The sequence below is a fragment of the Larimichthys crocea genome, chromosome XI (assembly GCF_000972845.2).
Source record: "Larimichthys crocea isolate SSNF chromosome XI, L_crocea_2.0, whole genome shotgun sequence".
Classification (NCBI taxonomy): Eukaryota; Metazoa; Chordata; class Actinopteri; family Sciaenidae; genus Larimichthys; species Larimichthys crocea.
The window spans coordinates 8,995,555-9,018,563 of record NC_040021.1 but is presented as its reverse complement, the minus strand read 5'-3'; the positions used below and the strand labels follow the sequence as shown (position 1 = coordinate 9,018,563).

General features: G+C 41.6%; 1 protein-coding gene across 1 annotated transcript in view; it reads right to left on the bottom strand.

Annotated features, from left to right (window-relative positions):
• syne1a (spectrin repeat containing, nuclear envelope 1a) overlaps positions 1-19,551 on the bottom strand; it is a 108,605-nt gene extending 89,054 nt beyond the window's left edge. Inside the window, exons 1-16 of the mRNA XM_027284569.1 lie at positions 19,273-19,551; positions 16,911-16,972; positions 11,346-11,441; positions 10,597-10,680; positions 8,578-8,598; positions 8,221-8,313; positions 6,717-6,898; positions 6,418-6,614; positions 5,790-5,905; positions 3,830-3,937; positions 3,262-3,399; positions 2,837-3,001; positions 2,578-2,690; positions 2,298-2,466; positions 1,972-2,068; positions 107-312 (exon numbers count right to left, since the gene is read on the bottom strand). Coding sequence (XP_027140370.1) covers positions 107-312; positions 1,972-2,068; positions 2,298-2,466; positions 2,578-2,690; positions 2,837-3,001; positions 3,262-3,399; positions 3,830-3,937; positions 5,790-5,905; positions 6,418-6,614; positions 6,717-6,898; positions 8,221-8,313; positions 8,578-8,598; positions 10,597-10,680; positions 11,346-11,441; positions 16,911-16,972; positions 19,273-19,417 — 1,992 coding nt within the window. The 5' untranslated portion in view covers positions 19,418-19,551. The remainder of the gene's footprint in view (positions 1-106; positions 313-1,971; positions 2,069-2,297; positions 2,467-2,577; positions 2,691-2,836; positions 3,002-3,261; positions 3,400-3,829; positions 3,938-5,789; positions 5,906-6,417; positions 6,615-6,716; positions 6,899-8,220; positions 8,314-8,577; positions 8,599-10,596; positions 10,681-11,345; positions 11,442-16,910; positions 16,973-19,272) is intronic.
• Positions 19,552-23,009: the final 3,458 nt, after the last annotated feature.

Genomic DNA, 23,009 nt, shown 5'->3' with positions numbered 1-23,009 from the left:
CTCAGAGTCCGTCAAATGCACGTATGAGGGGAGCCTTAATCTGTGCACAAGAAACACTTGAAGTATACGCTGGAGTTTGCTCGAATATTAGGAGTCTATCTCTTACCCGTTTTATGTTTTCTGGCTGGCTCAGGGCTTCCTCTGCATCCTCCAGCCAGGCCTGTAAGGAGGCCACGGTGGAGCTGTATCGCTCCCAGTTGGACAAAACCTCCTCCAGCATGCTCCTCACACTGCGCACTTCCATGGACAAACTCCTCCACTGGGTTACCACCTCCCGCATGAACCTGCGCACACCCATCTCGCCTTCATCCACTGGAGGCGAGAGACAACGACGTAAACAACAACAGCAATCAACAATGACAGCAGTAGTGATACTTTTACAACTACTACCTCTGTGGTTGCTGCTAACAATACTAGTCATAGTAAAACAGTGTACACAGGAGACATCATACTCATCTTCAATATTAAAATAATTTAATTGTTTGTCAATTTATATGGATTTTGTCTCTCACAAATAAAACATGGAATTCATCAGAAATAAACTTAATACAGCCTTAATTTATCTGGTATGACAAGTTGCTGTTGGGGTCTAATATTAGCAAACTTTAAATCGGGTTACGGGTTACGAGAATCAGGTTGATGACTTCTGGACGCTCACTTGTGAGCGCTGTTACACAGCCTCACTTTAAGGCACAGGACTTATGGTCCACATATTCACAGAAAACACCAGACAAAGAGCACACACAGGCTAATGGAGCCATATGCCTTTGCAGACCTGACCTCAAAAACTCTCACTACAGGGAGATGCGGTATATTTGCTTGTGTGTTCCATTTCATCGGTAAAATTGCTCTGGTCTCAAAAGTCCTGTGCTATAAACTATTGTCAGCCAGTTTGGGGCTGATAAATAGCTCAGCCGTATACTAATATCTAGTTTCAAGTACACATTAATCAGAAAGTACTATACCTTCAAATAGTATCAATAAAATATCAATCCCCTTTTACTCCTCTCCATCCTTAGTTTGCTGTAACCTCAAACTGAGGCTTTAAAAAGATCCAGATGATCTCTCATTCAGCCAATCAGAGCCTGAGCGCTAACTGCTGGCAAGGCTCATGCAGATATGGTGTTGGCGAGGGGGGGAGACTTCATTTGTGGGGTCGACCAATCAAGCCTCAAATGTCCTTATTTCTCGCCACACCTCACTTCTCTGCTCTGCATACCCTAAAGCAGCGCAACCCTGAAACTTAATGAAACCAACAAGCTTGCTCAGTTTGCGCCTAGAGACCTGCAGAAGTGGAGCAGCCCCTAACTAGCAAATGGGGTCGTATTCCCCACTGAGAGCTGGGAGTGGAGGAACCTCATTTAGCAGTAGCCTGCAGACTCTCCCCTTCTACCAGGCTGTAAAACCAGACAGGGGCAGACTGAGTTGCTGCAAAAAAAAAAGAAAACCTTGCTGCTTATTGAGTTGTTGACAGAGGGGAATAAAGTTGACATATGTGTACAATGCTGAGATAGTTAGTGCCACTCAATTTCAGCAACATCGAGAGGAAGAGAATGCAATTAGATTTGGAAAATGTGACAACTGGAAAAATCTATAAATCTAAACATATTTAGAGATTTAGCCATACTATTTATACTGAGATATCTATCCCTCTCTGGGTGTGTTAGACAATTGTGGGCATTGGTTGCAAATTAATGAGCAGGACTCCTTTAATTGCAGTACTGGATTTTGACATTAAAGTTATTTAAAGTAGCTTAATTTGTCAAGTATTTAATTTGCTGGAAGAAAAACAGACTTCGATTTCTCTGGTTATTCCATGCATAAAAGGGCGTTTAGTTCTGCTGCATCCATGACAAAGATTGAACATTCAAGCTCAATTTTCCAGTTGATTTTCCAGAAGAATAACTACATCAAAATATAGTGATATCATGACGATTTTATAAATTTACTATATACATTTTGACTTCTCACCTGAGCTGTCAGTATTCACATAGGCCTCAGCAGACTGTTTCAGGGACTGGAACAATGCCTCGTAATTTTCAAAGAAATGCTGCTTCTCTACAAATGACTGATGAGGACAAGTAGGAAAATATAAATAAATAATGACAGTAACATCATAATGTATATATAGCCATAAACTATGCATATACTATGAAGCAGGAATCAGTGTTGTAACTTGACTTTTATCCAATATTAAAAAAGAACTTTCAATACTTTTCTTAACCAACAAGATCTGCACAGGAACACTGAAGATGAACATTTCAGCTTATCATGTACAGAGTGAATCAAAGGCTTACAACATAGTTGTGGAGCATCAGTTCTACAGACTCTTGTCGGCCGTATTTTATGATCCAGGATTTGAGCTTGGACTCGGCTAGAGTGAGGAAGGCCTGCATGAGGTGTTTGTTCTCCAAAAACTCCATTCTGGCCAAGTGAATGCTGGAAGATGTAGAGACAAAGTTCATCCTGAAAAAGACAAAGTGTACATAAAAAGATATCAGACCGACAGCCCAATATTCTGCAGAATGTGAAATCATGCCAAATGAGGTAGTTAACTTGACTTTCTGTCTTTGATACCTCTCAGCCATGTCTTGGAGCTGGTCTGGGGGAACAGAGACTCCATCAACACTTCTGTCTTTATGGATCCTCTGAAAGACCTGCTGGTGACTTTCCAGGCTCTTCAACACATCCTGCATGGTGCAAATACATACAGCTCATGAACACAGCCACTAAACACACTCCACTAAAATATGAGCTGCACAAAATTTCAACCTGCAGCATGATACATATTTGCACACTCTAGTTGTCTTTTGTCTCTCCTGTCTATGATGCTGACCTTATGCTGCTCCAGAGCTCTGTGGACAGTGTTAGCTGTCACGTCATGTGCCTGCTGGACAATGATCTCCTGCCGCAGAGCTCCTTCAGCCTCATGCAGCCACTCCCCTACCATGTCCAGAGGAGCTGGCAGAGACCTGTCCAGCTGCAGATGCCAGTCCAGGAGCTGAAATAAAATTAAAAAAACCCCAGCTGGAGTCAAACAGAGAAATACTGGAACAAAGAAAATAAATAAATTGCCACCTGAATCAAAGATTTAAAGTGAAAACTACAGATAAAACAGCTAATTTGTTTGGATTGCTTTTGCTTTATCAGTGAATTAAACAAAATTATTAATAAATGGGTGACAATTTCCAACTTGATAGAAAAAAACAATAAATTATCAACAGTCTTTGACACTCTGAAGGTGTATCTTGCTTCTCTCACCCGGTTAGAGACCCTTTCCCAGGCCTGTTTGACAAGAGCCTGATCCACAGTCAGTATCCCATCCTTCTGAGTGGACTGCAAAGCTCCCTCCACCTGTTTCCTCCTCATCTCCAACTGGACACGCAGACTCTTAAATAACTGAAAAGAAAAAAAATGATTTCACAGCTCTCTGTCAGTGTGAAAAAATGTCCAAAAATATTCAAATCACAGTATACAGACATCAGAACAAGAGCTCTCTCAGGGGTTACGCCCTCTTCCCACTGGTATCTAATAAGACGCTTATGAAATCTGTGGCTAATTGCCTCTGAATGCTGCCCCTCTTTGTGGCTTCAGATTTTTAGGCTCTTCTGAATAATGTGCAAAGAAAATGGGAATATCCCACATGCTGCTGAATATGGAAAGTATCCCGAGGCTTGGTGAAATAAGCCAGATTGACTGAAAAAATGACGGCTGCTGTCTGATCCCCATAGTGTAATGCCACTGATTACGCTAATAATAGGAGCGTCTGTGCCCAGTGTGCCCAGTTTAAACCGCACACACTCCCAGACACACACACACACACACTAACCTGGTACTGTTGAGCGAGATTGCCCTCAGTCTCCTGGGCCTGTATTGCCTCTCTCTCCAGCTGGTCGAGCCACATTTTGAGCTCCCTCAGGCTCTTTCGCTGCTCTCTCTAGGAGGCCCGGGATAGTGGCAGGGTAGTGGAGTGCACAACGGGTGGAAAGATGGACATGGAAATTGGGAAGTGCAAAGGGGAGATAAAAAAATAAAACAAATGGAAGAAAGGATGAGGACAAAGAGTGTAAAAAAAAAGGGTGGGGAAACAGAAAGATGGAGAGAAAAGTGATTAACCAGAAATATGTTTGAGGAAATGATGAAAGGATGGCGGAAGGAAGAGGGTGAAAGAGAGGGCATGTAGTGTTAAACATGTGTTCCCCTAATCCTCTGTCTCTCCCAGTAGGAGAAAACGCCAAAAACCCACAGCTGCCAAAAACACTCAGCTTAAACAGGGTACTTTGTCTAAGACCCCCTACTAACATTTCATTGGATTTTAAGTAACCATGACGACAATACGATGCTGCTCAAAAGCTTGTAAGATATTCAGTTGGAGAGCTGCTCGCTCTCAGACTATTCAATTTTATCACTTCATGTTAGCTCCTGCTGGGATTTCAAACTTTATCCTTTATGATAGCCAGTAACAGTTATATTCTGTTTTATTGTTCTCACCACAACCTCTGCGAATCATTGCAGGTGCTGTTTATTTTATAAAAGTACACTTTTGTTGTTTTTATGTAAAAACACAAGGGCCAATTGACCCCCCCCATTCAATGACAGCGAACGTTCAGGACAAACATGAGTGCATTAGCAGGAACTGTCAACAAAATGAACAAATCAGGTGTGAAACACAACGACCATCGAAAGCCTAATCAGCATTGTAAGACAACAAAACTCAGTGAAACGCAGAAAGCAAGCGGTAAGCGCGGCTTTACAACACATCACAGCTCCTGACACTGTTAACCTTAAAAACAGGCAACCTCTATTCACAAGCTTTCCATCAAATACGCTGTATCAATGCACACTGCCAATGCCAGAGGCTTTCATTGTCATGCTAATGGAACCAGGAGCCATAGCGCTAGGTGGCAACATTAATAAATGGTAATATCACGTCTTATTATACTGGACTTCCTTTTGTTATCATGGCTCGGAAAACCCTGCGGCAAGAATATCACATCAGGTAAGATAAAGTGCCAATATTAGCATATGGGCTCTATTTTGACATGGAAAAACAATGTTTAATCTCGTCCATACACTGTACAGTAGGCAGTGATACTGTAATCCAATAGAAGAGCCACAAAAATAAGCATTTATTAAATTTATATGGAAACCCTGAATGTGCATGAGTGCTAATTACATTGAGCTGCGGAAAATGATGGAAAACCTGCCCCTGGGACCTTTAAGTTACTATATAACCTACCTCCAACATTTCCTCTATATCGCGAGGAGCAAGACCATGCTGTAGGACAGAGGCCAGCACAACAACCACAGGAAAGCAGTCACCACACAAAAACACCACACCAGGGAGAGGAGAGATACAAAGAGAGAGATGTACAAGGAAAGACACAAAATAGGCAAGACACTACAAAACCTGAGTCACATGACAAGTGTAATTACTGTTTGTTTAACCCACTTTGAATAGCAGATAGGTGGTGGTTACTGCATCAGAACATTTTAGGGAGCACTAAGTAGGTTTTAAAATAAAGAAATTCAATTTACTATAATTGCTCTTGACTTTTACTGTACTCCACCTTGCACTTACATAGGTTAAAATAAGCATCAAACAGTATTTAGAAGGCTCCAACTGTGCACACTTCACTTCAACACGAACATAATGCCGTCTAAAAAATGTCATGGTGTGACATGCTAACTGTGACATCTAAAGGGAAAGACAAAACACACAGGACGCAGAGAGCGAGGAGACATGAATGGCGTATCCAGACGGAGAAATAAATCTGACAGCTGCTTACCTCTTCATCTTCTTGCTGTCCATCTGAGTCGCTCTGCTTTCGGTCAGGATGATGCTTCAGGAACTGAGCTACGTATGTCATGATGGATTTCTCATCTGGCTTGTCTACATCGACATCTGAGGAGGGAACCAAATGAATGTAATCAGAAGGCATATTAAGCCGAGGTCAGCTGATAATACTTCTCCAGCTCATCTCACTGACATCTACTCAAAAACTGGCACCTTAAATAAAAACAACCTTCAACACTTTGGATCAGTGTCCAAGTTTTTGTTTGGAGGTTCCACCATGCTGAATCTCATGGCCTAATGGACCTTAATTATACTGATGTCAAGCTCGATTTGTCAGGGTTCATTGTGAAGGGCAGGCGTGAAGGGGCACAGATGGTGTTTGGACGTGATACTGAGGTGCACATCTGATGCTGTGATAGATCCTCCCAATTATATTTCAGTATTTTGTGAAGAAAAACAGCTCTATATGATAGAAAGCTACTATTTCTATTATTTAAGTGAGCAACACAAAGGTCACATTGTTTTTAAATGACTGTTTGTGGTTAGTTGTTGTCTCAACTAAGACACTCAGTTCAGTTTTCATCAACTTATTGACAAAGTCTCTAAAAAATGTTATTTACCTTCTGGATCAAGAAGCTGTGGAATGCCAAGCTCTGTCTCAGCCAATGAGAAAGCTTCCTGCAGATTTTCTCGGTTGGGCCTCCTCCATACATGCTCCATGTCTACTAGATTGGGTCGAAGGGCGTGGATAACTGCAAAGAATGCTAACCCCGTGCGCCAACTGGGGCCAAAGTCTTTCACCTCAATCCCCAAACGTCTACAAAGACGAAAAGAAGAAGTTAAAGACGAATGTTAGTTTGGTGCATTCTGCATATTCTGTTTTCAAGAGTGTGAGTAACTAGTAAGGGAGGCTACATACTTGGTTGCCGTGTGCTGGATCCATCTTAGTAGAGCCTTTCTGGCTCCACCCTGCAGAGGCGGTAGAGGCTTTCTTTTGACAGGTGGGCTGGTGGTCTCAGTGCTGCTTGTGGAGCTGTCCAGTGAAGAAGTGCTGCTGGACAAGGTCTGAAGTGCTGGTAGACTACTGGTCAGCTCCTCAATCTGAAAGAACACAGAACCAGGAATCAGACCACCATATAGATCTGCTTTTATTAATGATAATATCTGCCTGAAGAGCACTAAGCGTGATTATTGTCAAAGACTATAATTGTCTGTTTTTTGTAACTGAAGCAGCTGACGGACGTCCTTCAGTGACGCATGGTGCATATAAATGTGTAACTTTGTCATTAAGTGGCTTTCAATGTCCTACAAGAGTCGACATAAAAGACCTGCTTTCTGCTGCTCACAATTAACTTTTATTAATCAGTGGTGGCTTAATAAGCAGCTTCACACTGAGCACTTGGGAGTTGAAAGTCTTGTTTAAGGGCAACTTAATGAAAGGTTGGGGAAGACATAATTTGCCCTTGAGTTTTAAATATATCAACTTTAACTTTAGGGAAATTACAACATGTACATTAATATTTCATATTGTTGTTTTGTTTTCTGTGCACTTAAACATCACCAAGAAATACTTTAACAACCTAGAACCTCAATTAAAATCATCCATGTGTGGAGAAAAAAATCTCTTTTCAAAACGGGTTTGACTTTTGACAACAATCACAACATGTCTTACTAGACTTCAGCCCAGCCAGCTGGTCAGTTGTTGAAGATTTATTGCTATGCACACATGTAATCTACTACAGTTTCTCCTCTCTACTGTCTGCTGCTCACAACTCAGAAAATCCATAAAGAACACTGTGAAATAAAATACATCACTGTGTCAGTAAGAGAATAAGTAAATTCTCCACTGTTGTACATTTCCTTTATTTAATATCCCCATGTTTGCTGGAATAGCAGACATCTGCATGTGCTGATGTTGCTTAGAGACTTGTATTGTGATTAAGTTCTTGTTGATCTGTACATGTCTGAAATGCCTGAGGTAGCAACTGCTCATTTTCAGAAGAGATGCTTGAGAAAAATTGATTTTCCCATCTTACATTTCTTTATAGTTTAAATTGCTTAGATATTTGCTCGCTGAAAAAAAAAACAACCCTATATATTTCAAGCATCCTGTTTTCCCACTGTTAGTTTACACTAGACTGATCCAGGCATATTTCCAATTGGTTTTAATACGTGTTTGGGGAAATGCCATTAATATGTAGGAACATGCTAAATGTACAGTATATTGGCAGCAATGCAGGTGTCAATTTTAAGTCCTAGTTTTGAGAAATTAGTGGTGATTTGATTGACTGAAGATGTTCAAACCAACTCACCAACTCTCTTCTCCTTGTTTCATTTTAGAAATATAATATCCTGAGTTGTGTTCATTGCATTCAGTAATATAATTAATGGTGCTTATGTGAATTAACTTAAGGCAATGTTACCTGGAAGTAAAGGATGATGGTCCACATCAACCCCAACACAATTGATGGCCGTCCATCTACAATGTCTGTGGAGTTGATGTTCACTAGCTTGATCTGTATAGAAACACATTACAATGTTTCGATATCGCATAACAATAGATTTAGATTGCAATCAAATTTATTTTCTCTGCTTATACTTCAGAAATAATTTTACACATGGATTAAGTACACAACAATAACTGTCTTGAGCATATGTTTAAACAAAGTAAACAACATACAGTATGAGCATAATCTTCAATACTACTGGATGCAGATAATCCTGACCATGTCTATTCCATATCCTGAACAAACAAGTGCAGTAACGTTATGAATACTAACCGGAGATCCTCTGTAGGCAGACTGAAGGGAAGATAAGAAAAGAAGTATGAGAGAGAGAGAGAGAGAGCGAGAGAGAGAGAGAGAGAGAGAGAGAGGGCATTTAGAGGTACTCTGGATGTGTTTGATTGAAGGGGGACGCCTCATTGACTGTAAGATAGCAGATACTGCAGCATCTCTAAGGTGAGATAACCTGAGTGGTTGGCTGAGAGGAGAGATCTATCACCACTACACAGGCAACAGGGATTATATCCAGCAGAGATGGACAGAGAGAGAGAGGGAGGGAGGGGGAAAGGAAAGAGCAAGAAAGGGGAGAAAGAGAGGGCTGTCTGTTCTGATATGATGAATTATTCTATATCATCACACAGAAGGTTATATTACTGAGGCACTGCAGCACAACAGGTCATCATTTGGTAATACATGCCACTCCGTGTACGTGAACAAGCATAGAGGAAGAGATTGGGGGCAGGCGAGGGCAGTGTGGGGAAGCGTGGGATAGTGGATGATAAGAATACATGCAATACATGGTTTCATATTAGAAAACACAGCAGGTTATCCTGGCATGTGACACTGAGATGGTGAAGGGAGGTCTTCTGTACAGTAGTTGCATTGATACCTACAGTGGGTAGGTAAACAGTCAAGTTGACATTCAACTGACTGAAAATTATTATTAAAACAGTTTTGATAATTAACTGTCATTTAAAAGTCATTTATGAAGCTAAAATGGCAACAATTTTATGACTCAAGATTCTCAAAAGTGAGGATTTGCTGCTTTTCTTTTAGATTTTGGGCCATTAGACCAACAAAACAAGCAATCTGAAGACATCACATTGGACTCTAGGACAATGTGATGAAGATTTTTTTAGGATTCAAGTGTTTAATCTGTGAACAATTAACTAGGTTAAGGCAAAAAAAAAGAATCAACAGATTCATTGATAAAGAAAATACTTGCAGACCTAGTCGACATTACAACTATGGATTGAAACTCCTGGTTAAATAAATATATTACAGGGTTTCAACAGTTTACAAGTACGATTGATGAAATGATAAAATGATAATGCTGCTGCACATCGAGCAACATTTTTTATGATAGAGACGCACAAGAGGAACATCTATCAAACACGGAGTGAGTGAGCTTCTAAAGCGAAATGTAAATACAGTCTAGACATCAGGTTTACGCACAGAGCATATTTACGTTTAATTTTCTTCACACACAGATTAAAGTAGTAACACATAGACATATACAGCAGAGTGCCCAGTGACGTCTCATCTCCAGACTGCAGATTACTGGTGATGGATTTACGGTTTTAACCCTGTCACACTTGAGGAAGACAAATCAATGTCCCTGCAGACACCAGCTCAGCTATACAGCTTTATTTATGTATATCCAAGGACGAGACGGGTGAAGCTTTGAGTCTGTTTTTTCTAATCTCACGGAGGGGCAGTTATTGCAGTTAGTTGATGACATCCAAAACCATTAAGCATATTTTTAGGATGTTACTCAAGTCAATAAAACTGGGTAAAGCAACTGTAAACCATGTTTTTTAACTGAAGTGGAAAAATTCAGATGGGAGAAAGAAAACTGGAGTGTACTGATATCATTAGGTGACAAGCAAGTATGGTATAGATCAGTTAAAGTAATGTAATTACTAAAGTCACAGTCCAATAACTACATTGTCATTGATTTTTTCATCATTTTTAAACAGCGAAACAAATGAATGACAAATCAATAAGACAAAATGTGAACAAAGTCAGCAGAAATATATCAAGGTCTGTGTCTTTCCCTCATTTATTTACTCAATAAAAAAAGAGATGTGAAAACAGAGCATATTGGTTTTTCAGGGATAAATCAGGGATATGTGACGGTGGAGACAGTAAGAGGCGGAGACGAAGGGGAAACGGGTCACACAAGGTCAGGATTCAATGTTTGTACCCACGAGGCAGCAGCTGAGCAGGGAGAGCAGCAGGCGGGGTAAAACAGAAGAAACAACAAAACATAAAAAGAAGGCGCTGAACTCTTACCTTCCTGCCCTCAAGGAAGTTGAGAGCTGTACCGATGTTGGCGACCCAGTGGATCCTCTTTAGCTTCTTGCCCTGCTCACATTGCTGGGAGGAAAAAGGTGAACAAAGGAGGTGGAAAAAAAAAGAATCAGTGAGAGACACAAAAAGAAAGAAATATATAGTGTGGATACAATAAAACATTGAAAAGAAGATATTTTTCTATAGCACAAGTATCCAATTTAAGGTTGTATAGTACAGACATGACCCTCAAACACAATAATGGAAAATTAGTAATAGTGAGAAAAACAGAAAGGTCCAATCAGAGCTGTGTTTGACCAAAAACAGCCGGATCAATAAGACAGAAACAGCTTAGACCTAAGGCGATATTGGCCAAATAAAATCCTCAAAATGTGTGTGTATGTCTTTGTCTGCATTGTGTGTGTGTGTGTGTGTGTGTGTTTGTGTGTATGTGTGTGTGTTTGTGAACTATGATCTGTCCTTGTTAATCTGGGCTTTTCTATTCCTTTCAAACATCCCAATAAAAGCCGATCAATGAGCATTTCCATGCTCATTTCACATACGCTGCATTAAGTCTGCAGCTCACTGCAGCACTGACTTATTATATAAATAAACAATTACAAATCAATGAATCTTGAGCCTGATCCTTGCTACAGTATGTCAGCTCAAGGTAAAAGTGAATCCAGAAAGATCAGAGGATATGGTAAGTTTGAAGTCAAATCACACGCTGTAGAAATGACCATGAGACTCACAAGTTTTTGTCCAGAGAGGACTTCCAGCAAGGCCAGCAGCATCACACCATCCTTGATGTCCTCAAACAGGTCTGTCACCACCAGAGGCGGGACACGCTGTACAAGAAAAGAAGCACACCGATGAGCTCTAATTGTAAAACAGTCCTTTCAAACAATATGTTAAAACAAGCACACATAGAAATGATGTAGTGCCTGCAGGAATGGTTGAAGTTTTGGCTTGTGATATTGAAAACTGAATGAGAAGTTGAGAACCTATGAAAATAATTAAAAACGTCACATTTTTTTATGTGCAAGAGGCATTTCTAAATAGGTATGTGGTGCCTGAGCATCATTAGTTACATAAAGTCACTGTTTACATCAACATTGCAGGCCATAAACTCACACAAAGCTCTCTCAGTTTTTTTGGAATGTAAAAACCTTGGGATTTAAGTCTTAATAGCTTTTGCAATGTAGATGAAACTATGAGGCAAGAACAGTTTTTTCTGAACATTATCCTACTCTAAGTGCCGAAGCATATAAATAAGCCAAAATACAATAAATATATTACTCTCTAAGACGTTAATTTCAACTTTTGAAACATGGATAAAGGAAATCCTAAAAAAAAAAAATGTTCTTGAAGCCCCAAAAGAGTTTGGCTGTGCCAAATATTACTGACAGCCAGAGTCAGCCATAAGCAGAGGCTCAGCAGGCGCTGAATGGGGTCTTCAAATCCTAAAATATGCTGATGATTTCAAACTGTATCCTCCTCATTGACTTCCTCCCTGACCTGACACAGACTTCTAGACTCTGGGAAATCCACATATCTCTGTTTCTTGCCGGCACCACATCAAGGATTTCTCTAAAAGCACAGTCACATGCTGTGGCTGAGGAGAGGTTTAGAGACGGATGGGGTGGTGGTGGTGGGGGGGCGTTCAGACGAGCGAGCCATTCACAGGGAGATTAGCAGCAAAGGGAGTGAGGTAGAGAAAGAGGCGGAAGCGGAGATGTGTCTGTGTTAGCACGTGTGAGGAGTGGAGTGTGCGTCTGGTGTGAGAGACAAAAACATACAACCCCCAACATCATGGCTAAGCAAGAGGGGTATAACTGAGCAGAAAGAGTGGCAGCTAGAAAATTGATGAGAGAAGGGCGGCTAACCTCACGTCTTTCAAAATTAATTAGCAAACACAGTGGCTCTTCTCTCTAATTCCTCTTCTAATGTCATTTCATGGCTTTGGATATTAAAATATACAGACAGCACTTGTGCCTCTATCATAAAGTGACAGAAGAAACACTTACAAAGACCCCTTCAAAAAGCTTCAAAGGCATAATTTATACCATGAGCTAATTGAAGTTAAATTTACCTATTTGTTCATTATAATCCTAAAGCTAATGAGGAAATTTCTGAGTAATTACAAAATAGAGTAATATCCATTTCCTCAGCTCAGCCGCATGAGCTAAAAAAAATAAATCAAGGGCTTAATGAGCTAATTACATACGAGTGTCTGGGCCATAATTGATTGTGAGCAGAGGAGTTTCACGATGTGCGTCTGTCTGCGCTCTCGTGTTATTCCCCTGGTACACTTGACTCGGTGGATTCCAAAAGATCAACAGCATGAAAGACAGTCGGAGGGGCAGAGACAAAGAGAAGACTTCAGGGTTTCATTTTGAATTGCAATACATCCAGTACGAAGGAACAATTGACACCAGATGCCTATTGTCCAAACCTTTTGAAGGTAAAGTTATTTGCAACCATCTGAAAGGGGATTATTTACATATAAAAGCAACAATGTGACAAACTTTCACTTTTACAGTAGGTTACATTATGCTTAGGGAAAAACCTCTCATTCACTTATGGCACAGGATGAGTGGCTGTTTTATAAAACTTTGGGCTGCTAGCAAGAAAGCCGAAGATAATATGACAATATATAAACTACTGGAAGAAATGGATTAGTATACATATCTACATATAAGATATATGCCAGTACATATATTAAGTTCCTAAAATTCAACAGTCCTGTCAACCATTGCGGCCTGCATCATATTTAAACTTCATTTATTATTTTATGATGGAGACAAAAACAAACAAGCCTGTAGCTTCACAGCAGAAATAAACATGTTTACAGCCTGGTACAAAAAAATGTTTTTGGTCTCTATATGTGCATATTTAACAGCATGGGTGCATTTTTATTGTCAGGTAGGGGTTGTTACACATGGCCCAGGCGTCTTTGCTGATTTTTGGATTAGCCGAAGAGGCAGAAGAGTCAGGACTACCAGTATGGCGGCAGACTGATCCACAGATTTATCTGTAACACAACATATTTCATGGCAATCCATCCAACAGTTGTGGTGGTAAAATTTCATTAAAAACCACAGATGTCAACCACCACGGTGGAGCTAAAAGAAAAGTCAGGGAATCGTTGAAATCATTAGGATCCATCATTTTGGAAACCATGAATGTCTGTGGAAAGTTTCACAGCAATTCATTCAATAATGGTGGGCCGACCGACTGGCTGACAAACCAACATCGCCATCCAAAAGAGACAATTACCGACTGCACCCACGGAAGGTGGAACAGGAAAACTACGAGGCCAGGCTTAGTTGGCAGAGTGAAAATTATTAAAAACATCCTTGCAGATAAGTTGGCTGAGGCACATATACACCATGCACCATCATTTGCTGGGTTTGAATTTAGTGTGCACGGAGTAAGTCATCCAGTCAATCCCTCCTCTAAAGAAAGAAGGGGGGTGGGCTTCACTTTACTGCCGCTGTAATCTCTAAGAACACTTGGTTCACTGATTACTGTACTGAAGCTGTTTGTGTGGAAAACGCCTGAGCGACAGTGAGACCTTCGCTGCTCACACTGGCCACTCTGTAATTAAGCTTTAACCCTCTCAGAAAGGATTTGTCAAAATGGAAACTTGGGACCCGCTCACTGCATTCTTCCCCCTTTTCACTTCACTGCAGCGTAGGGTGCAACTTTGAAGCCTTGGTGCATGCTTGAGAACCAAAATGATACCATTCTATAAATTGTAATATACTATATCTGTAATTGCAGAGTTGATATAACCTCGCCCTCTATTTAAATAAAAGAAGCAACCTGCAAAAGTATTGTCCTGCTGCTCTTACAGTTTGCTTTATAACTGGTGACTTAATCTGGTGAACTAGTCCAAGTAATGAGAGTCATTAATCCTCTGTATAAATTACCAGCTCCAATACGTCCCTCTCATAGAAACTCTTTGTCAGAGCTCATATGACTTCTTTTGTTGTACCTGTGGAGTGGAAAAGTAAGGGGGAGGGGAGTGATAACGAAAGGAAGCCCTCATGCCATATCTCAGCTCACCTAACGATTAATCACATACCTTCAGGCGCTGAATTAAAGACCTGTGATAACTGGAGTGGCCTAATCATCTGCATAGCCAAGGGCATGATCTATCCTTCTGAGAGCAAAAGCTAAACCAACTGTTAAAGCTTCTTCCCTCCCTCTATCCTTCTGTCTGTCTCTCTCACACGCTGTTTTTGCCTAATGCGTCTCTTCAAATGATTCTTTGCAGAGTTTTTAGAGATGTGAGGCAAGCCCATGAGATGCAATTTAATTTCTACTCGTCTGAACCTTATCACGACGAATCCTCTGCACCAGCTGAATTGACTTTTACCCCTTACTCATCACAAAGCTCTCCGAACGTTTACCGAGCTGCCTTGACGACCGAGACATTTTTTAAAGACAAATACAGGCCAATCAGTGTCACTATGGCAACATCAGGCATCAGGTGAAAGGGTAAGCAGTTTCATGATGGGCAAGGAGGAGAGCAACTAATTTGATCAACTAGGTAGAGAGACAACTGTGGGGCACAAACATCGTTATCTCTTCCAGTGGAGCTGTGATAACATCACTAATCTATTGATTAGCTAAATCGGTTGATTAAACTGAATTTAAATTATATAAAATGAGGATCTTTGTGAAGCCAGTTAATTAATGTTTTTGTCGCACAAACTGAGCTTCAGTTTAGGACTATTGTTCCACCAGACACTATGTCACCTTGCACCTTAGTTAAAAGAATAGTTAGACATCCAGGTAACATGCTTACTTGCTTTCTTGTTGAGTGTTAAATGAGAAAATGCTACTCCGTAAGGTAAGTATGCAGTTGGAACCAGCAATGATGCACAATGTGAAATGACAATGTGGAAGTGCCTAAAACTGCAGTTCCTCAAGCGGACGCTTGAGGCTGGCTACAGAACAAGTCAGTCTCCATAAGCCCCCATGTTAAAATGTCTAACTTCACAGCAGAAATAAACATGTTTACAGCCTGGTACAAAAAACTGTTTTGGTCTCTATAGCTAATTTTTATTTAACTCACCTGTTCAAATTATATTAAGGCTTGAAGTTGTGCATAATTAACAGTGAGGCTTGTTTGAGCATCAAGGCGTCATTCGACCCGCCTTAGGTCCGATAATCTACGTCTTCTTTAGATTAGGATAAAGGATATCCTTTATCCTTACTCTTTTTAATCCAGACTTTTTGGGGATCCCTCTTTTTGGTATCCCTGTGAATCCTCATCCACATCTCTCTCTAATCGCTCAAACCGCAGCATTTTCGATGACCATGAAATAACGAAAGAACCATCGCTTCACTCTAACGCGTCAAAATGACTTAACACATAGACTATGCGCTTACCTTCAACATGATCAAAAATTCAAGGCATTTAAGTACTGGGCTGTGTGTAATTTTCTGCTGGCACGGTCCTGGGACTTGATATTTAATATTACGTCAAGGTTTATTCCCTCTGGAGTGCTTTTCAAATGAATTTTCTGCTCCACGTCACTGTGGTTCAAGGCCTCTACAGCTGTCATAATCACATAGGAAACCTTGAGAGGAGCGTCACAGATTGAAATAGCACTTAATTGTGTTGCGCTGTGCCATATTTGCCTTGTCCGCCCATTCCTGACACACCGTTCAAGCAATAATTGGTTAAATTGAGGAGCCTAATGCAGTATAATACAATAATTACACACATATGATGTCCCCTCAGCATGCAGCTGCATCAAGTGTAATTGTTGAGTCTAAGTTACATATATAATGATGTCCAGGCTCATTGAGGAGGCAAATAAACAGCAGTATTTAAATAAGAAAAATCCTATCCTGAACAATCTAAATTGGTCCACATTATGATAAAGAGCTTACAGGTTACTAAGACTTAAATAACTGACAGTAGCTTGCAGGAAAAAAGATATACTGTGTATTAAATGCTGTAATGTGAAAGTGATAATTAGAGTGAGAGTAAATCCTTGCTACAAGCGATATAAGATTGGGGGGAATGAAAAGAAATCTGAAAGGCATGCAAGTAACAATGACTGTGTGTGTGTGTGGTCTTAGCTGGCACAGTCAGTCCCATGACCAGTGTGAGTGTGTTTTGGAAATGGAGCAAATGTCACAGAAAGCACAGCGGACGGAATATGGATGAGCAAAGAGATTTGAAGTGGAAAAGCAATGAGATGGGGAAGTTTTTCAATCCACAAACACCAAGGCCAGTGTTTGTGTAAAGGGACAACACAATGCTGGCAGTAGCAGTGGGAAACACACTCTCTTACCTTTGCCAAGTGGGAATTGATCCATTTTGTGAATGTCCTTTTCTGCACTGCCTCCTGCTCATCTGTAAATCAGAGCCCAGAGCGTCACTATCAGTCACATGCAATAATAAACAAAGAGGGGATTCAAACACAATCTTCTTATTGTCTATTGTTATGAGAGTTGATTGGGATTGCAGAGCGCCATGGCGACTGTAATTAACTTTGATATTGTTACTTTCTGTCCAATGTGTCTGAACAAAGTCGCACCGCATCATACCTTACACTGATGTAATAAGAGAAGGCATCTGACATTTAAAAATGGCATTTTCACTCGCTGGACTTCTCTTAGTGTGGACAGAAGATCCAAAGATGCCCTTTAGATGATAGAAGGGCAGTGGTTCCTTCCTGTACGATGACAAGCACCTCTGCCGTGATCTATAAGAGGGTTTTATTCATTTCTGACCACAGTTCAAGCACGTAATCGTTGGCTACAATACCGCACAACGTAATAATAACCCCACATGAATCCAACTTTCATCCAAAGATGTACAGATTTACCTCGATCAGGGGAAAGACATTGTTTGTGGTCACTAAAGCGATAAAGCCCATTTAGCAAAGGCACAATCAATAGCATAGATGTCTGCTGACGATGTCCCCTAAAAAGCCACTTAACTTAAGTGAGGAAAGGACATAAATCAAGTCTTGTCTCTAACATGTCCACAAGCAAACATACAGTATATATACACAGTATAGAGATAGTTTTCAGAATTGTATTGGCTGTAATTGCTCCGTCATGAGTCACTTCTGACAGCAGAAGTCATTGCTGTTTGCAGCCCATGGAATAACAATCAGGACTTCTGCGACAGTTACATCTGTAATCGACAAATTTATATGCGACTGTCACATATATCCTATCATAATGTACACAAAACAGATCTATAGTCTACCTGTGACTCTCAGGATCCAATCACATACAGTGACTGCCACATGTGACAATGTTTTTTTATTTTTTATTTATGTCCCATCTGCGCTACAGAGCAATATCCTTGAGATAAGAATGCTATCAGTGAGAGAGGACGTCTGACACAGTGCTTTCCTCAACCTTAATGAAATATGCTGACGGTTTGATTACACTCAGGTTGGTTAGTGTGTCACTAGGTGCTGTGGGCAGAGGCGAACAGTAAAAGGGTGTGTGTGTGTGTGTGTGAGTAGTGGGGAGGGAGTTGTTCATACATAATGCAGATACATTCACGCAAAGTCATACGTGCCACTGGGCAGGTCCCCCGTTCTATGAATTAATCTTATGATTGGGTGCAGGAGTAATCAAATATTGATGGGCGGTAATATTGGATGAGAATGAGAAATATTTAGCCCCCTGCATCCTTGAGCTGGAACACGTGTGACGGAGAGCATGTCTGCACAAGCGCGGTGCCAGCCTCTCAGTCTCACGGACGAGGTGACTTTGAACTATGTGCGCACACACATTCACATTCTTTCAATATCACAAAGGGAAACGGCAACCACAACCAAGCCTCACAGCTGTGTTTTTTACACACTTGATTACCTTCTCTGTTAGTGTTGGCCTACATCATCATTAGTCTCATGCACAGCCCCTGAGTTCCCACTTTGACCCCCCACAGTTAACATGACTGGAATGAAATATCATTGAAATATTGTTGTCTCTGAGGCTTTGTCTATTGACAGATTATGACAAGAGTGGATCAATCAACACTTAAAACTCAGACTTTCCACTCTGTTTTGCTCATTTCTCCATCGGATAGACTGAAAACCAATCCAAAGAAACCGTATAGTAATGTGTCTCCCAATCTAATCTAATCTATCAGACAGTGAGACAGTCAGACAGGATGCTGCATACATGGAATCCGAAAAGAGAGCAGCAGACAGGCGGACCGCCACAGGGTCAAACAGAGAGATAAGAAATCAAACATTTTGACAGTCTGCCTGCTGTGCTGTCACACATGCAGTGAGCTGGTGCTTGTCTGCTGGGTATGCTTGCTTCACCTGCTCAGGGCTCCGCGACCTCCACACACACAGACAGACAGACACACACACACACACACTCTGCCAAGGTGGAAACGCCCCCCTTGAAAAATTTGCCCATTTTGCTTAACACACACCACACCACAGCCCAAAATAATCTTCCCTGCAGGCAACACTTAGTAAGGAAATTACACTGCAAAACGCACTCGCTCACATACAGTAGACACATACAGTCAATACTGCAGTGCCACACTGCACACAGCAAACCCTGCTACAAATGCAAAATGCACACACACACACACACACTATCTACCTGCCTTCTTTTTCCTCACTCTCTACCTGAGTAGGGGACACACATTCACGCACACACTGTCCCACTTACCGCGGAGGTAGTGGTAGAACCCTGTCACCAGGTTGAGGGATGTGTTCTTTTTTGGGGAGCCTTCACCCCCTGCTCGTCGTGCCATCTTGTACCCCAGACTACGCCTTGCTTCCCGCCTGTTTTCATGAGTACGTTGAGCGGACATTCACGGCAGTCTCCGAGAGAGGCTATACTTGCCCTTGCTCCTGCCCTTGCTGCCTCAACGCCCCCCCCCCTCTTTTTTTTTTGGGGAGGTGTCTTTAAAGAGCTCCCTGGAGCACTGGACCTCCCTGGATGACAGCGATGAAACTGTTGCTGCTCTGAGGCAATGCAGGAAGGATGCAGGAGGTGTTCACCCTCCTGTTCTCCTCGCGTCTTTTACGTCTTGCTGTCCTCTGTCCTGTCCTGCAGTAACGGGCTGCAGACTCAGGCAGTGTTTTTCCTGCCTGTTAAGCAGCTTGGGAGTGTGATGTGAGTGTACGCGTGATGCAAAGACTGTTGGTGTGTGTGTGTGTGTGTGAGAGTGTATGTGTGTGAGTGAGAGCAGTGCAGTGCCGGCTTGCCTCAGCATCAATCTGTCTTGCTTAGTCCCTTTCTCCCTCTCTCTCTCTCTCTCTCCAACACTCTCTACCTCTATCTTTCCCTCCCACGTACACTCTCCCTCTCTGTCTCTCTCTCTCTCTCTCTTAATTTTTCACTGTAGGCTGCAGGAACAATCCACTTCCCTCCACTGGCCAGCCAATCAGAGTGCGTGGGAATGAGTGATGTCACAGCAGCCCCGTCCTGATGTGGAGAGGGAGACGTGAGTGGTGAGGAGGGGTTGAAGGGGACCGTTTAGCAGGTTAGGAGGGGTGGAAGTGGGAGCACTACCCTGACAGCATTACACACACTCAAACACATGCACACACACACACACAAATGCTCCAACACAGCATTGGGACAGACGTGCAGGAATTCCCTATGTGTTGCTGGCACTCTAATTCCCCTCCTCACTCTCTCTCATCTACACAGATAGCATGCGGTGCACAGAGGCTTGTGGCTTTCTACTCTATAGAGCCTGCAGGGGAGCAGACTATCACTGGCAGTGGTTCTGTCTGATCTGCTACTGTACTCTCTTCAAAAGCGTCCGCTTTCATCTCAGCCACAGTCACATACAGTACATCCGTCTGTTTGTTTTCTCCGGGGGGGGCGAGTGCTGAATAGAACAGAATACAATAGTGGTGAATACAATATATATGAGATTAGGTTTGTTATAGAGTGAGATCAGAGTTTAAAGTGCCTATACAACATAGGCAAATCCAGAACAAAGGGAACAATGTTAAGTGCGTTTAAACCTTCGTTCACTCTTAATGTGTGATCTGTGTTGCAGTTGATGCGTGTCAAACTTAAGCTTCAAACCAGGCGAAAAACAAACAACACAACACACAATGGCAGCATTGTTCATCCAGCGATTGTGATTTCACCATCTGAAGAGACAGTCTCCAACTACAAGGGCTACTACAGCTGATACAAGGAACTGTATCAGAAGCAAACACTGTGTTATGGAGCCAAAACTACCCTAACCCCCTCCAGTGCTGCAGTAAAATGTTAGCAGAAAATACTCATGTTGCAGTACATTGACCTCTTCTCCTTTTCACTGATTTGTATCTCTGCTTCTGTCTGACCTATGCTCTCTCTCATTCAGTCAGTCTGTTTTCCTCATATTTTGTCCCTCATATTCTCTAACACACACACACACACACACACACAGACACAAGCTCTGGCAATATTAAAAGCACTGGGCTCTTCTTTGAAACCACATTCAGAGAGCTTCCAGAAAAGCAATATTCACGCAGAATAGCTCGGCGGGTCTTATATCAGCCTTAAAGATGAAAGGACCATTCATCACTTGTGTGATTTTCCCTTTTGTTCTTTGGGTGCCCCCCATAAGGGATTTTAATTATGAAACTCATCAATAACCAATGGCAGCTGTCATCCGCTATCTGTCTGCTGATAATCACACTGCTGACACGCCTCCCTTTAACAGCCCTGAAACTGGCCGCCGTAGTGCCACCAGGAGCCTTCTTTGAACCAAGTGTCCGTTTTACATTTTTGTATATACAGTATGATTTCTGTGCATGTGTGTGTGTGTGTTTGTGCTTGTATATATATATTGGGAGAGTAAGTATTCAAAGAAATATTCATACAGTCAGTCCTGTTTTTCATATTTACATATACATTGCCTTTACTTGTGAACTCCAGACTATAAAAATTGAATTTTACACCAGCGGAGAACAGAATCCAGTGGGAAATTCACACTGCACAATCTTGACTAAAGAATATTACTGCAAGAAAATCCTTTGGCCCACACTATGGACAAAAAGAGGAAAAATCTATTGTTCTTTACGTACTGATGTTAGTGCAGCCCACACAATATCAATGATGTAAATAATGGAGCAGGCTACATTGACTGATACACACTTTATTTGTGTCTGTCTGTAAGTTAAAGGTGTTCTCTAGAAGTGCCAAATATATCTAAATATGAGCGGGCAGTTTTAAAGGTTGAGTGGTCACAGCTGCTTGGACAAATACAGCCTCTCCAGATGTTAAAAAATGGATGGAATTTATCTCATAAATATGTCATATGAATGCATGTTGGCCAGAATTAACAATGACAGGGAAGATTTTAGGAGGGTATCATATTTTTTTTTTTGCGTACAGGACCTCTGGGATACTTTGAAGATCTAGAAGATGTTTATTTTGTTTCAAAGATGTTAATTTATCATAGGCATTTGCATGTATTGTTGTATGTTGGTCATACTGTCTGACAATGTCTATCTTTATTTTCAGGTTCATTTTATGTTTGTGGATGTATGAGTTAATAAAAACTTGAATGAAAAAAAAAACGAAAGATACTTGGAGAGTGAAGTGTGAAGGAACTATCCAAGGTGCTGAACCCCTCAATAAGGATCCTGTCACCCGGACGATGATTATGGTTTAATACAGTAAAAGACCATAATAGTCCATACAGTCTTAAAAACACAACAGCAATCTGTTTTTGTCAGCACGTTTCGGAGAATTCTTCCAGTTATCAGCCGTACAGCAGAAAGTGAGAAAGCCGAACTTCCCCAGAGAGCTAAACTGTTTAGAAAAACAACCCCAGGACAAAATCAAAACATGATGGTGAGCATTCATGGGACTTATTAGACTTCACCATGGGAGTGAAAGAAGCGAGCAGGTGCGGCACACACACACACACACACACACACACAAAGTGTGATGAACGGAGGCAGAATAATTTTCACGTCTACTGTATGTGCGAGAAGAAACCAACAGACTCCTTTAGGCTGCAGACCTCAAGAGTCTTCCAGTCTTCCAGGGGGGAGGGGGGATTGAGGGTTAAAACAGACTGAACCTCAGCTGGTCTCCATCCCTAATGGAGCCCCTGGCAGCCCTACAAAACACCAGATCCTTCTTAGAGGTTGTGTAGGTTGGACATGGGTCAGCGCCCGGCGCTCACACAGGTATGTCTGCGGGGTGTGGGGCTTCCTGAGGAGAGGAAGAACAGCCTCTTTTCAGGCATTAAAGGAAAAACAAACGGCCTCCTGTAGGGTGGAAGAACGCTGCTTCTGCTCGTATTGTAATCCATTCACCCTAAGGATATTTGGATTTGCTTTCTGAGCAGCCAAGACTTCTTATTTAGCCCTGTGAGGTGTGTATAGAGACACAGCGCCACCTAGTGGACCTGTAAAGCTTTAAGTATGTGAAGTTCTTTCTCT